Raw genomic sequence first — 15,240 nt, 5'->3', positions numbered from 1 at the left:
CCCACCTTTCCTTCCTCAAAAAACCTCCCATATATTCATGACTGTTTTGCAAAATAAAAGCAGACAAGCATCACGAGATACGTTTTTTCTAATGACTGAATTCAAAAGCGTTTCAATATCCCAAAATTAAATATGCGCAATAAAAAAGCATTACCATTGATTAAACTGGAAAGACAAATGGAATAAATAACATGCATTAAAAGTCCAGGTTATACTATGGAAAGCTGTTCAGCACACAAATCTAGTACTTATGCATGAAAATCCAATTGACACAATAGGCTATAACCATTCCAAAGAACCTATTATAGCCCATCATGTAAATGGTTAGACATAATGACACAGCCATTACGGTCTGTAGGACTCTGGATCAGTGAATTAAAATTTCTCTAGGTAGAACAGACTTTGAGCAAATAGGCTCAAAGGAGCTGTGACAATAAACTATGTCAAGACCTCTTTTAGTAACTCCCAATTATTCATTAAACCATTAACACAAGATGAAATGCTAAACTTTGGAAAAATGTAGTTACCTATAGTACAGAAGCCAGCATTAAAAGTCAGTATTCTTAAATATGTACCATACAGATATCACTGTCCTTTACAGTTTCAGGAGTATAAGCTGTTTATGATGGCAGTTGCAGGTAACTCTTAGAGGGTAGATCTCCTTTTTTAGAATCATAGAATCATTTAAGACCTTTAAGATCATCGAGTCCAACTGCTTACGTATAAGCTCTATAGTAAGCATTGAGAATCTTGTGTTCTCTAAATGAATTTCATTTTTATTTAAAAACATCATGTCTATAAATACGAAAAATGCCATGTAAATCTTAGAATAAATCAATGAAATGAAAGAAAAAGGTGCCTAGTACAGAGTAACTAAAGAATAAAAGAAAGAATATGTCTGATATTGCATTTATAAGAGAGTGGCCAGCTTAAGGAAGAGCAAGAAAAAATACAATTGGACTCAGTGGGAAAAGAGGCAGGTCCAGAGCAAATGAGCAATAAGCCCTGAACCTGCGATCCAAGCCTAATTCTTTTCTTCATGCCTTGGGGGAACAAACACCATACATTGTTCAGGAGTATAAACAGTCGCAGACAAGGGCTTAAAATAATTATGACAGTTACACAAATATGCTTCAAGATGCATCTCAAGTTTAAGGTTCTCTCATGTGTGCTATTTATGCTTAAAGTCTTATAGAGGCCTGCTAAGAAACCTCTCATTATTGCTGGTAAGGGCCTGATTCAGGTGGTTTGCTTACAGGACCCAGCTGAGACGAAAAAATGCCTATGAAGTATGTGGTCCTAACGAGACCCTGGCCTTGGGGTATCTAATTCAAATGCATAAACTCCCCTTGCAATTAATGAACAGGGAGATAAATGCTTTCAAGGACTTCAGGAAGAACAATTGTAGTTACCATGATGTATAGCTGATGTCATTGCTGTATCAGGTACCTGTGCATAGAATTATACCCATGTCCTTATTTGAATATCTCACTGTGACATCAGTTTCCAATTAGAATGAAGTGCACTGCCACAGCACAGAGCTTGACCCAGCAGTCAGAGCTTCTGCCCTTTTGGAGCTCAGTTGCTGTAGCATGCAGAGAAGCTGAAAGGATCAATGAAGTTTCTTCCAGGAGTCTGACAGAGGGATGAGTGAAAATGGGCAACCCTGTTTGATCTGGCCATGCTGCTCAAACTGCTGTTACCTGACTTGCCACAGCAGAAAGGAAGAATGCTGCTTGTGTTGGCGCTTCTTGTTTACCAGTGAGGAGAACTGCAGCTGTTTCCCATGTCCGTACGAAGAAGACAAACCTTGCCAGTGCTGCCACTGCTCGTGTGCAGAGCATGCAAATTGCTGGTGGTGCTGCTGCTCTTGTTCAAATGACCCAGGCTGCAAATGCTGCTGCTGTGGTGAAGAGAATTCAGCGTGCCAGTATTATGAAAGCAAGTGCTGCAGAAGCTATGTCAATGAACCACATCACTCAAGAACACCAGGAACTGTTCAGTAAGTGGAGCTAAGAGCTCTTAAAATTTCTTGGGGTTTTGTTTTTCTATAGAAACACATGATCTGTTGGCATGTTGGAGCTATTTTGAATAACCACGGGGTATCATTCTTCTGAGAAACAGAAAAAGTAGTTTTATCTTGATATTAGTGAAATTTTCTGCACATTACTCTGTCTGGGGCAAAGACTACTCCAGAACATCCCTGCACTTGTAATTAGGACCACCTGATTTCCAGACAAAATCCATGAATGGCTAATATATGCTTATACATTCTCACAGTGTAAAAACCTATGTAGCAACAGAAGGAAGACATACAGAGAACCTTAAAACAAGGAGGAAAACAGGAATGTGTTTATAGCAAGGGGGCTGCAGGCAAGCATACAATGAAAAATGGAGTAAAACAAAGAGCAGTAAAACTGCTGTTAACCGGAAGTGGAAGGAAGCAGTTATATTCAAAAAGAATTCAAAAGACAAAAAGGAGACAAATAATTATTAAAGGCTCAAGAAAAGCTGCACAGAGATGGAAAGGTGGCATACTGACAGTCTTAGAAGATAAAACTGGAAAACATAAGGGAACAGGCTGATTATTAACTACAGAAATGCTACACCAAAGAGTGCTCACAAAAAGGTGGGAGGGTGTGGAGGGGAGGGAGAGCAAAAACAAAGTTATCAGAAGAACTCCAGACTAGAATTAGTACCAGTCCAAGAAGACTTGACAGGACCTGTAGAAATGCATGGTTAATGCCTACCTAGATAAACTTTGAAGACCAGAAGGAATCCTGACAGCAACAGAAGAATCTATTCTCTTTAGTTTAATAGGGTTTTTTACCATTGTTTAGAGTGACAGAAAAAGCAGATAGCATGGGTGAACATTTGGGGAGAGAAGGTGGGAAGGAAAGCAGTAACAACATGGATGCTAAAGAGAAGCACAGCAGAGGGCTAGACTGTAAAGGCCTAGAACCAGGTGTCCATCTCAAATACTGATGCTCATGCCAAGGCTGTGGAAAACATTCAAGGAGACATTATAAAATTAATATTGTATTTTTAAAAGAATAATGTCCACAGGCTAAATGGCAAGTTAGAACTATCAAGATATGAAGAGAACAGGGATTAGCACATCCTGAAAATCAGTCCTCTTCTAAAATAAAATATAATAATAATAAAAATCCACATTTGAAAAGTCTTTGCAATTAATAGAAAGAATCAATTATAATAAGGCTGCTACTGGCACTAAGAATAAACTTAATTCATTCTAGAAATCTGAAATAATTAGAGGTAAATTCTTAAATGACTAAGAATTAGGATGATCATATGTAAATGTGTTATGTTAAGCAGAAAAGTCTTCAATACTTGTCTTGAAATGGTGAAACACTTGGTCGTGCTACTTTCTTGAAGAAATATTCCATTTTAACAGTGCAGAAGAAAAACATTTTGACATTTATTGTTTTCATTAAAAAGAAAATATTCTAAAAATATTACCAAAGTTGTTGTAAAAGAAAGCATTTAATACTCTCTGAAACAAAATAAAGGGTTTCATTTGAATTGCACAGTGTTTTTCTTCAGTCTAGTTATTTGTTGATTCCATTTTGAAAAATAATCAAGAAAAGGGGACAAATTACATTTTATTTTGTACTAAACCAAACTGTATCCTTCTTTTCATTTAGCCACCAACAATAACAACAAATTCATGCAGATGTACAATGACTGAGATATCTGTTTATTGTTGTTGTTGGCAACAGTATTCAACACATAGTGGAATAATTATGAAAAGAAAATGAAGAAAAATGGATTATTGATAGTGACAACCGAATCATTTAAATAAAATATCCAGTCAGAATAAAAGGATGGTTGGTATGCAAAGCAGAAGTGCTTACATTATAATTTTGTGTCTTAGATGGTACCCTAATACTCAAATATTTTTGTTTGAGTTCTTGGGATTGTTTTTTTTTTCCCCCCAATTTTATTCAGGTCAAAAGATGTCATGTCAAGATTTAGAACTAGGAATAATGCATCTGTCATTACACCAGAAAGGAATGTCTCCAGCCATGCTCTCCGTGACCAGCTTGCCTGTCCACTGTGTAAGCAATTGTTTCTTCAACCATTTATGCTGCCGTGCAATCACTGCATTTGTGAGAAATGTATAACTAAAAGCAAGACTAAAGCTGAAGTAACTGAAGACTTTTATATCATCGTATGCCCGGTGTGCAGCAAAGCACACTGTCTCCCCTACACAAATAAAATTCAGCTGAGGAAGAATTACCTCAGAGCAAAAATAGCCAAGAAATACATGCGCAAACATGGCTTTCTGAGGTGGAGATTTGACCATAGTGAAAGTCCAGTCTACTGCGAAACTTGCAGGGAGAGAAGAAGAGTGGCAACCAAAAGATGTAGAACATGTGGAATTAATTATTGTAATGAATGTCTGCGTTTAAGCCATAGCGAGAACAGCGCTCAAGACCACATTTTCACCAAAGCACATCAAGAAGATCATGAACAGTGGCGCTGCTTACTGCACAGCAACACAAAACTCTCTGAATACTGTCTGGATGACCATGAACTGATCTGTGGGTTCTGCAAAAATTCACTGCACAGTGATCACAAGACTATTACCTTGGCAGTCGCGTGTTCAAGAGAGGCCGCTTCCCTCTTTGATACAATTGCAAAATTTAGAAAAGGTTTGTATTTCTGCTGCTTCTCACACTTCCCCATTTCTCCTTGGAAACGAAACTTGAACATACGGTTGACAAGCTATATTGATTCTCTACACAGCATAAAAGTCAGAAAGGTGGTGTGTTCCCCCTGTAGAAACACAAAACAATCCCATAATTGTGGCATCATGAGCCAGACTCCACTGTTACAGAATGAAGGACCTGCACACGGGATGGGAACAGAAATGTGCATCTAGAGAGGGAAACCTTCATTTCATACTGGAGAAGCCGGCAAGAAATTAACACCAATTACATCTGCAGAATAAAACAGTGAATCTTTTTTCAATCAGAAATACACGCTTGAAAAGGAATGGCTTCTTCCCCTGTAGGCAAGTTGTGAATTGTCCCTCTTCAGTCAGTTTTACGCTTTTGCCCACGCTGACTAAGAGGCAAAGCGGTCACATTTTTCTGAAGTAACACAGCAGTGTCACTCCTTTTAACTAAGACTCAATCCACAGCAACTAAGGGGCTGAACACAGACTCGGATCTTACAAATTTCTTTTTATTTTAGTCTTTGCATATAAATTCACAAATGTTGGGGACATAATGAAGTTGCATGGAAAATAACATTCAGAAAGGTAAAAGCGAGCCATGCCCAGTGAGAAACAGCTGGAGACATTAAATTATCAATTTTGAAACAGTCTTAAGTTTGACAAAATAAGTGATGTAGAATATTTGTGGAGGATTTTGTAACATGACATTGTTTCCTGACGTTAGCTGAATGCCACTGGAATTTACTATCAGTCTTTGGTATTTTTGATTATGTTCCTTCACAGTTCACAATGTTTAGTGTCAGAAGAGTTAATCACACCTTCACATAACGGCCATCAGAGGAATGTGCTGTCAGCCACAGACATAATGTGGGCTATGCAGGTGCATTTGCTGCCATTATTCTAACTTCGTACCAGCATAGTGAATTTTCAAAGATAATACAGAGCTACAATAAATTAAGCTTCAGGATTTCTCATGTAATGAAGTAGAAATTATCAAGCCCAGTTTGGGGGACATAAGTATAAATGAGGAAATAATAACAAAGCAGCAATTAACTGCCAAATTTTATACACCCAAATGTGAACATTTTAACCCAAACAACTTCCCTCAGTCTTACCAGCAGCAGACATGAGAGAAAAATACCAGAATCCTTATTCTTGTTCCACGTTCTACCACACCTGAAATTTTTTTAAGCTAAAATTCATCACTCTGCCTCTTATAGCTACTACATTTTAATATGAATTTGGAACTACTGACCTCATTTTTTTGTTTTACAGTACGCCAAGAAGTTGATAATGATCTAATGGAAGTTATTCTGTTAAAAAATAATTTCAAGACTTATAAGGACACCAAAAGGAAGGAGATCAGAAATGGATTCTTAAAATTACGTATGATTCTTCATGAACAAGAAAAGGAGATGATGGAGTTGCTTGAAAACATTGAACTTGAAAAACAGAAAGAAATTTCAGAATATATAAACTATACATCCAGTCAGCTATCATATATGGATGGCCTTATTCAATACTCTAAAGAAGCTCTTAAGGAGGAAAGCCAAGTTGTGTTTCTGCAATCTGCACACTGCTTAGTGAAAGAAATAGAAAATGCAGTTCCTTCCATTTTCCAACCCAGTCCATGTCTAAGAGAAGATCCCTTAAGAAAAATTCAACTCAACTTTGATGAAATTTTCTCCGTTTTACAGAGACTTGTCCCATCCCTTAGCGGAATAAAGCAGTCAGAAAGTAAAGCAGAAAATTATCCCTATTCTTTTAACCCAGAGATAATGGTTCCAAGGCACATTTCAAGTACTCACAAATCCAAGCACGCAACATTTTTCCGAAGCCCGTCTTTAAATTCCATGTTTGATTTAGGTGTGCTGTCTAAAGACACCGTCAGAAGACCAAGCTCTACACCTCCCCATCATCCTACGCAGAGTAATGAAGTGTATGCATACTGGGATACGGCTTGTGAAAGTCCAAGGAAAGAAAGAAAATACCAGATTGTTAACTTTTCAAGTCCAGAACTTACAGAAAATGCATCAGTCCCAGTCCCAGGACCTGTTGTTATATACCAGACTTTTGTTTACCCGAAGTCTGCCAAAGTAAGATATTAATAAATTCTAAACACAGACAAGAGACCATTATATTTTCAGGCTGTTATAGAGTCTGAACCCATATGAGTTTGAGTAATAAGACTACAACATCAGTTCAAATACTTTATTTGTAGGAGACAATGCATTTCAAACTTGCCTTTTGAGACAAACTGAAGCATAAATTGAATTGTGTCACATTCCTACTGTAGTGAATAGGGTTGTTATATTGTTATGTATGTGATATAAATATGTTACATGAAAAGGCCCGATGCAGAAAGAAACAGATGTACTATGTTTGTATTTAAATATCTGTATGTCAGTTCAAATAATTCGATTCTGTCATGGCTTTCAATGTGACGACATCATATCCATGTAATTTTCCTCATTCTACATTTCATAGATGCTAACAAGGTCAGGATACCAATTGCATAAGATCCCAAGTGCATGTTGCAAAGTGCTGACAGCTGTCAGCCTGCATTACTTTTAGTGTGTTAGAAAAGGGTACTATGAAATTCCCAGGAGGAAGCTTAACTTTTTCCAAGACCACAAACTGCATATCTTCCACATATAGTTCATGCTATGTTTGGAATTTCATCTGCATTGGCATTTCAAAATTAAAATGTGTCAAACAGGGGCCTTCCAAAAAAGCAAAAATGAAAATGAGCAAAAATAAACAGTACTTAATTGTCTCTTCACAGATTTACTGGACTTGTCCCACAGAAGAAGTGGATTTCTTTGAGGTAGAGTTTTATGAAGTTGCTGGTATTGGTCCTGATAACACTGTCCAGACACAACTAGCTGGCCAGCTAAGCAAAATACAGCAGCAGAACCTTGCGATACATAATCTGGATCCAAATACCGAATATCTTTTTAAAGTCCGTGCTGTCAATGCAAGTGGTCGAGGAGAATGGAGTGAGATCTGTAAGGTATTGTAGATCCTTCCTATACTTCATAAAGTTGCCTTAACTTTCTTGTCTTCACAAATGTTTTTTACTCCATCTGTTTATGAGGAAGACTGCTTAAATGGAATATTGCTATTCACTTATGTGAATAGTAAGTGATACTAATAGTTGCACTGGATTTTTCCACACATTGTTCTTTCTAGCTTAGTTTGCAACTGCTTGACCTATGTAGAAAGTTCCTCATTTTTTCTAGCAGGGATGCTCTGCCTTACATCAGGCAAGTCACTGTCATTCACATTACTTCAGGACTGAGACTGCCTTTGCACTAATATCTCTGAACACACAGAGCATGAAGAGTTAAGCACAAAAGCTTTCATGCTGGAACAAGTCAGCAATCATTAAATAGAGGAAACAAACAACGTTAAGAATATTCTTTGACACCTTTGGACAGAAGTCTCCTTTACTGTGGTTTTAGAAGAGGAGGAAAAATGTTGCAAAGATAAAAGTTAAAAGGAGCAGGAAGGTATTCCACCAGAAGGACGGGATGTCATCCAGAGAGACCTGGACAGGCTGGAGAGGTGGGCCTGTGTGAACCTCATGAGGTTCAACAAGGCCAAGTGCAAGGTCATGCACCTGGGTCGAGGTAACCCTCGGTATCAGTACAGGCTGGGGGAAGAAAAGATCAAGAGCAGCCCTGCCGAGAGGGACTTGGGGGTGCTGGTGGATGAAAAGCTGGACATGAGCTGGCAATGTGCGCTGGCAGCCCAGAAGGCCAACCGTACCCTGGGTTGCATCGGGAGAAGCGTGGCCAGCAGGTCAAGGGAGGTGATTCTGCCCTTCTACTCTGCTCTGGTGAGGCCTCACCTGGAGTACTGCGTCCAGCTCTGGAGCTCTCAGCACAAGAAGGACATGGAACTGTTGGAGCGGGTCCAGAGAAGGGCCACAAAAATGATCCAAGGGCTGGAGCAACTCTCCTATGAGGACAGGCTGAGGGAGTTGGGCTTGTTCAGCCTGCAGAAGAGAAGGCTGCGGGGAGACCTGATTGCGGCCTTTCATTACCTAAAGGGGGCCTATAGGAAAGATGGGGAAAATCTTTTTAGTAGGGCCAGCTGTGACAAGACAAGGGGTAATGGTTTTAGACTAAACCACGGTAGGTTTAGACTAGATATAAGGAAGAAATTCTTTACAGTGAGGGTGGTGAAACACTGGAACAGGGTGCCCAGAGAGGTGGTGGAGGCCCCATCCCTGGAAGCATTCAAGGCCAGGTTGGATGGGGCTCTGAGCAACCTGATCTAGTTAGCAGTGTCCCTGCTCCAGCAAGGGGGTTGGACTAGATGACCTCTAGGGGTCCCTTCCAACCCAAAACATTCTATGATTCTATGATTCTATGATTCTATGATTCCAAAAGGCATCAAAATTTAAAACATTTAATGAATTCACTTTAATACCCTTTAGGCATCCCAAATCTCTTGCTGAAGTTACGTTTAGATTTTTATGCTTTGCTGAAAAAAAATACGATCTGAATTGATGCTTTCCCCTTGACAAATTTTCAGTAAGGGGTGTATTGAGGAGCTGTGGTGCATAAAATGCAGATGGCTTCCATGAAAAGGGTAGGTGCTATTCTCTGGTTCCAACTGCATTTCACAGCCTCTTCTTATATCAATTGCACCAAGTGCTGTCCCTTTGCAATCCTCTTGTCCCTTGTCACATTTAGAGAATAAAAGTCTTAACTTTGAAACAGCATTCAGACATCCCACTCACTTCATGAGTTTTAATGACAAATGACATGACACCTTCCTGGTCTGCTCCACTTCATATACTTAAAACACTGAGCACAGTAGTTTCTTTTTATCATCTAACATGTTGGAATGCTGTATTGGTTTATCTTCTGAAAATTGTTCTTTCTACACATAGCACAGTTATATTAATATGCCAGAGAAACAAAAACTCACTTAACATCTGCTGTAATTTATAGAAGTAAAGAGTTTCATAGCAAATGAGACAGCACATATAACAGACTTCTGTAAATGTTCTTTTAAAAAATAACTACCTCTGTTCCTTTTGCGTAACATCAGACTGTTTTACTTTACCTGTTACACTACACAGAAAGCTTGGAAGGACTTTGTTTAAAAGAAAATATGGCATTGGATTTTAAGTAGGGGATTTAGTCAGAGCAATATCATTATCCATGTGTGACTGTTATTGAGCCTATAAGGAAATGTAACTGTGATGCCTGTGATGGGTCACAGGAGTCCAAGCACCAGGCTATGAAGAGGAAGAAGGTGACAGAAAGTTTTGTTAGACACCAGCTACTATTTCATTCTTTGAACTAAAGCTGATACCATGCCACTGATACCCCAAAATATCAAGTCTCACAAAAGAAGTTATTCAACCATACGGTGTTATTTAACATTACAAGCAGATTTCCCAAGTCTGTATGCAGCCCTCATAAGCAAAACAGAAAACTGTACTCTGTTCTTTTAGGAGTAAGGGAACGTCTCTCTTCTTAGCCCAATAGCATGATTGAACTGAATCACAGCTTCCACAATTTCAGCCATTTGTCAGTGTATGAAACACCATGGAGATACCACTGTATCCTTGCCCCATGAATCACAGAAGCTGCTACAGATGGCACCATCTCTTTGCACAAGAAGGGTTCAATACAGTTGACTCAATACAAGTTCCTAATGCCTCAGGAAGTGCCCGAAGGTATCTAACATATCTGCACAGGGCTGAGAGATGACACAAGACTTTAAAGATGTACTTCTAGAGCAGCAACTAGGCAGAAGGCAGGTTACCCTCGAACATCTAAACTGGCAAAAGGTGTTCATGAATTTGGCAACTGAATCCTAATTTAAAAGTCAAGTGGAGGGATTGCACTGCACTGGGTAAGGGAATGAACAGTACGGGGGATATTTCCGAGTATGAGTTGAGGTTGTGGAAAATCCGGGATGAATGACAGAAACCGAAGGATGCCTTGTCAACCCAACTGCTGTATTAAACAGCCCTGGCAAACTATGCGAAACTGTGCCACAAGGCAAGTGACAAGAAATCCTCTAAGGATGAAATTCAGTGATACCTGGAGACTTTCAACAGAGTAGGCAAAAATGTGTTGCTCCAGAGATAAAGGATTTGGCTGCATCTGCCATAGGAGGACGAATGAGAAGCCCTAAGGATGCAGTTATAAAACCAGGAAGGGAAAATGCTGGAATTCTGCAACCCTTGCTCTAGTTGCTGCCAGTACTGCCACTCTCAGAAGAGGTGCTCCCCCATCCCTTCTTCTCACTGACAGCAGCAGCCTGAAGCTGCTCACAGTGGCCTGCCACAGAAACAAATAGACTTCATGTTCCTTGTCTCTTGAGACTGTCAACTGCAGAAACAGTGGTAATTCTAATGCTGGTTTTGTTGCTTTTTAACTTTCCGTTATACTCTTACCAATTAAACCTTTGGAAGGAGATTTTTCAAAATTACCTTGGAAGCCAAATGCAAAGTGACTTTTAATAGGATGTGGGCTTCTAAATCCTGTGGCCATATCTGAAACTCTTTGCCAAAATGACCAGCTGTTGGAACCTAATGTTTGCCACCAGGCAATTGCTTGCCTTTAATGCAAGCATTTTTTAAAGAGCTCAATTTCCATTTCGACTCCAAAATAAATACTTAGACTTTCCAAAGTATAACACAGATAAGACAGTTTGACTGCTTTGAAAATACATCTGTAAGTGGTAAGTTCTTTTGAAAACAGACACTAATTAAATCCTACCCCCAAAATAATAAATACATGTACCTCTTCTGTACTTTAATACATTCTTGTTTTCTACATGCAGATAATGACTTCAGATGAATATGGGAAAATCGCAGACAAGTGGGAGAAGCAGTGTTCAGGGTGATCTGCATACACCAAACAGACAAAGAATGAAACCTGGGATTTTTTTTTTTCCTTGAAGAACTGGAAAATGTGTATGCTTTCTTATGCAATGTCCCATTTTCCACTGAAGTTAGCAGCCAGAGATCTAACAGTGAGCTCTTCGGACTATTATTGCTTTCTGGCAAATAATAATAATACCCCCCCACACCCTCACCTTTTCATTAGCTTTTCTTTTTCCAGCTGCAGCACCAAGACCTAAGGAAAATGCTATGCCTTACATAAAAATATAGTATAAACCCCATTACACTTGAGTGACCTTGGCAGCTTCAAAGGAAATAAATTACATATTTGCTTTGTAAGTTAACATTCCAATTACTATTCCCTATGAGACCATTCAATACCAGTTCAGAAAGAGCTGCAGGAGCCTGTATCACACTTTGCATATTTTTAAAGCGCAGAATAAGTTACTCTGTTCACACACACTTTTGATCTCAGCCCCACTCAGCTGAAGTACAATGTGCATACACACATAGAAGGACACTGGCAACAGAGAGGACAAGCAGCACAGGAATGAGGGCAGAGAAAATTTTATCTCCTTATGCACTTACTTAATAATGGTTAGGTTTACTTGACTGTTGTGAAGGTCATCTATGTGAGTCGCAAATTATCAATTTGTTAAAAGTAGCTGCAAGTAAAATCAGAAGTCACAGCAGCTCTGATCCACTGGACAGGAGGTACTAGATCTGCAGCAAGTTACTGTGTTGGAAGAATCAAGAGTAATACCCTATGTCCTGCTCTATGCAGGGTTGATCTTGCACGGTTCCTTTCACTTCAGCCTGTGGCAGTGTGCTCCCCCTGCCCAACCTCTTCCCATAACTCTGCTCAAGCGATAACCACCTATGGCAGTTGTGATAGATGCATCTGGTCATGATGGATACATCCAGCTCAAAGTGGATTTGGGGTAGACAGATACAATACAACAGCCAAGAGCTATTGTGTAATGCACCCACCTAAGCACGGTGAAGAAACTAAAATCTGTGGTCGGTATGCAAACATGACTGTGAGACAATCATTCTACCCCCATCAATAGTGAGCAGCCCAAGAGCCCTTTTAGCTCTCCTGCATGGCAGCAGGCTGCATGCCAGGATCTCCCCTTGAGCAGGGACACCTCTCAAGGTTACTCCTTGAGGTTGAGTGATTCCTTACCACAACAGATTCTCGGTAAGTGACTACCAGCATGCTAAACTTTGAAACCTTAGCTAAGTGATATAAAGGACTGATTGCACATATATAATTCTTTAGACATAAACCATTGACCAAGTCTGGGACTAGGATTGGATCCAGCTTCACCTAGACTTCTCTCTGAGGAAGGAGTTTAGAAAGCAAGGGGATCATTTCTGAACCTCATGACTCAACGGGAGTGTCTCCCTGACAGTTTTGTCTGACCCTGTCCTCTATGCAGTAAATAACCAAGTGTATCTTGCTATTGAATCCTATAAACTACTGTTGTATTTACCACTGAACTTTGTTAACTCACTGTTTTACAGCAATAAGCTATATTTTTTGCCTCCCTATCGCTCCATCCATCACACAGCCACTCCAACCAGATATGCATATCTAGCTATCTATCCATATTTTTCCACACACACATATATAGGTATTTATATACATCTCTTTCCAGATACGCTTGCACATATATACATACACACATATACATATATGTATTTAAACAAATTTACAACTCCCTTTGACCCACTCCTATCACATAGGGCATTTACATGGGAATGGAAATAGGATCAGGAACACTACTAGCTCTTTTAAACCCCTTCTGTGCATTTGTATGTTTGTAGCTTAGCTTCAGCACAGAAGAAATCCATTTATGAAAAATCATGTATTATGAATACTGCCCATAAAATCTTGGACCTTCTGCTACCTTCCTTAAGGCAAACAATAAAACTTAGTATATTTATTATTAATGTATCATTTTTCCACTGTACCTTTCATTTCTGGTTTAGCTTTGCATAGTTGCTGCAAGGTAATAATAGTCTACCCACTTTATGGACGGCTAATGTGATAAAAGAAGAGTGCAAACAAAAAGGCAACAAAGCCAAAATCTGAACTCTGGAAGCACCTAGTTCTCTATCTTCTGCTAGCCAGTGAGCTATTAGCGATGCTTCAGTTAATATGTGTGTTCTTGCCAGGGTCTCTGTGCAGTCTTTCCTTGACAGCATACTTTTCTTCCCACAAAGTCTCCAGATAAGAGTAAAGGCTATTAAATGTGGTTTGCATTTTCAAATGAATCAAACAGTTACAGCAGTGTCTGATTTTGCGCTTATTTTGAAACGTTTAAAAGGGGCCTGATCATCACACATGAAAGGCACCTGCACTCCAAAACTTCTGCTAGATTTTTGTAGAAATCTAAATGCCTGAGCTCTCCAAATAGTAAACCCCAATTATTCCTTCAATACTCATGGCTTTTTAAACTCCTTCCCAGACAACAACATTTAACACCTATTTCAAGGATGTGTGAGGTTTTGCTGATGGTCTATAGTTCCCCAGAAGCTCACCCATCTGGTATTCCTTTTAGGACATTTCTCTGTAGATGGATAAGATTGCAATTTTGATCAACTGTATAAAATCCCTTTGCACCCCTGGCTATCCACTGATAATAGCAGCCTTCTGTACCCGGCAATTCTTTAAGAGGGGGAATTTGCAGTACATGGTCCTGTGCAACAGCCAAGCAAAGCTCCAATTCCCATTTCATGCAAACAGTGACTCAGATCACTTCAATAGGGCAATATTTTATCAATATCACTAAGAGATCAGAATCAGTCCAACCCTGCAAGCTTTAAGATTTTTACTAATTATTGTGGGTCTGCTGGAAGCCCATGTTTCTTTTCAAACAAATTAGCTTTCAAACATCTCTATCTCAGCTCGCTGTGCTTTTTTCTCCCGAGTTGCCTCTTTATTTTCATGGGAGAAAAAAAAAAAATGTGTTAAGTTCTTTACATACAGTTCAGTGCCCGCCTATTGTGAGCACAGCCAAATCCCATGGTGACTGGATGTCTACAGCCCAATTTACTGCACTCCCCCTTTCAGTAAGCAGGCAAGGCAAAGAATGGAACAATTTTGCTTATCTACTGCTTGCTGCTCAGTTGCAGCAATGTGTGGGGAGGCAGCACCATCTCTCACCCTGCACAGAAATTTTTCAGCTGCATGCCCTGAAATTGAAATTTTGAGATGTTTATAAATAAATAAAAACCTGCCTGTATTTAATGCAATGTGATATTTGCGTAATTACTTTTCAAGGTAATGAGTATAGCAGAAGCCAAAACGCAGAAGGCTGAATATCTTTAGAGCAGCCTGTGCCAGCAAATAAATGCAGAACCCTTATAAGTATCAAATTGCAGAGCAGTTTAGAACCAGTGTAATTTATTTAGGAAACAATAAGCATCTATTTGTGCTGGGCAGGTAGCCAAGGTGAACAAATGAAAGACGTATATGTAATTGAATATTAGATGAGCCATCATTTCATTTCACCACCATTTGTCGTCTGGAACATTACAACATAAAGGTGGCTGTCAAACTACCTCCTCTAAAGCCAAGCAAACAGCTGGGCTGAAGCAAATAATGACAATCTGAAAGAAAATATTCTGACATGGTGGCTACCCACTTTGTTAAGGG

The 15,240-nt window shown here is 39.3% G+C and overlaps 1 protein-coding gene across 1 annotated transcript; it reads left to right on the top strand.

The window, feature by feature from the left end:
- The first annotated feature begins 1,646 nt into the window (after nucleotides 1-1,646).
- TRIM42 (tripartite motif containing 42) lies at nucleotides 1,647-11,578 on the top strand. Its single transcript, XM_009649098.1, has 5 exons — nucleotides 1,647-2,002; nucleotides 3,970-4,676; nucleotides 5,978-6,798; nucleotides 7,488-7,715; nucleotides 11,516-11,578. Exons 1-5 carry the CDS (start codon nucleotides 1,647-1,649, stop codon nucleotides 11,576-11,578), a joined length of 2,175 nt encoding a protein of 724 aa, XP_009647393.1.
- Nucleotides 11,579-15,240: the final 3,662 nt, after the last annotated feature.

This window comes from Egretta garzetta, unplaced genomic scaffold (genome assembly GCF_000687185.1).
Source record: "Egretta garzetta isolate BGI_Z169 unplaced genomic scaffold, ASM68718v1 scaffold161, whole genome shotgun sequence".
NCBI classification, from domain to species: Eukaryota; Metazoa; Chordata; class Aves; order Pelecaniformes; family Ardeidae; genus Egretta; species Egretta garzetta.
This window is presented reverse-complemented; position numbering and strand designations above follow the sequence as displayed.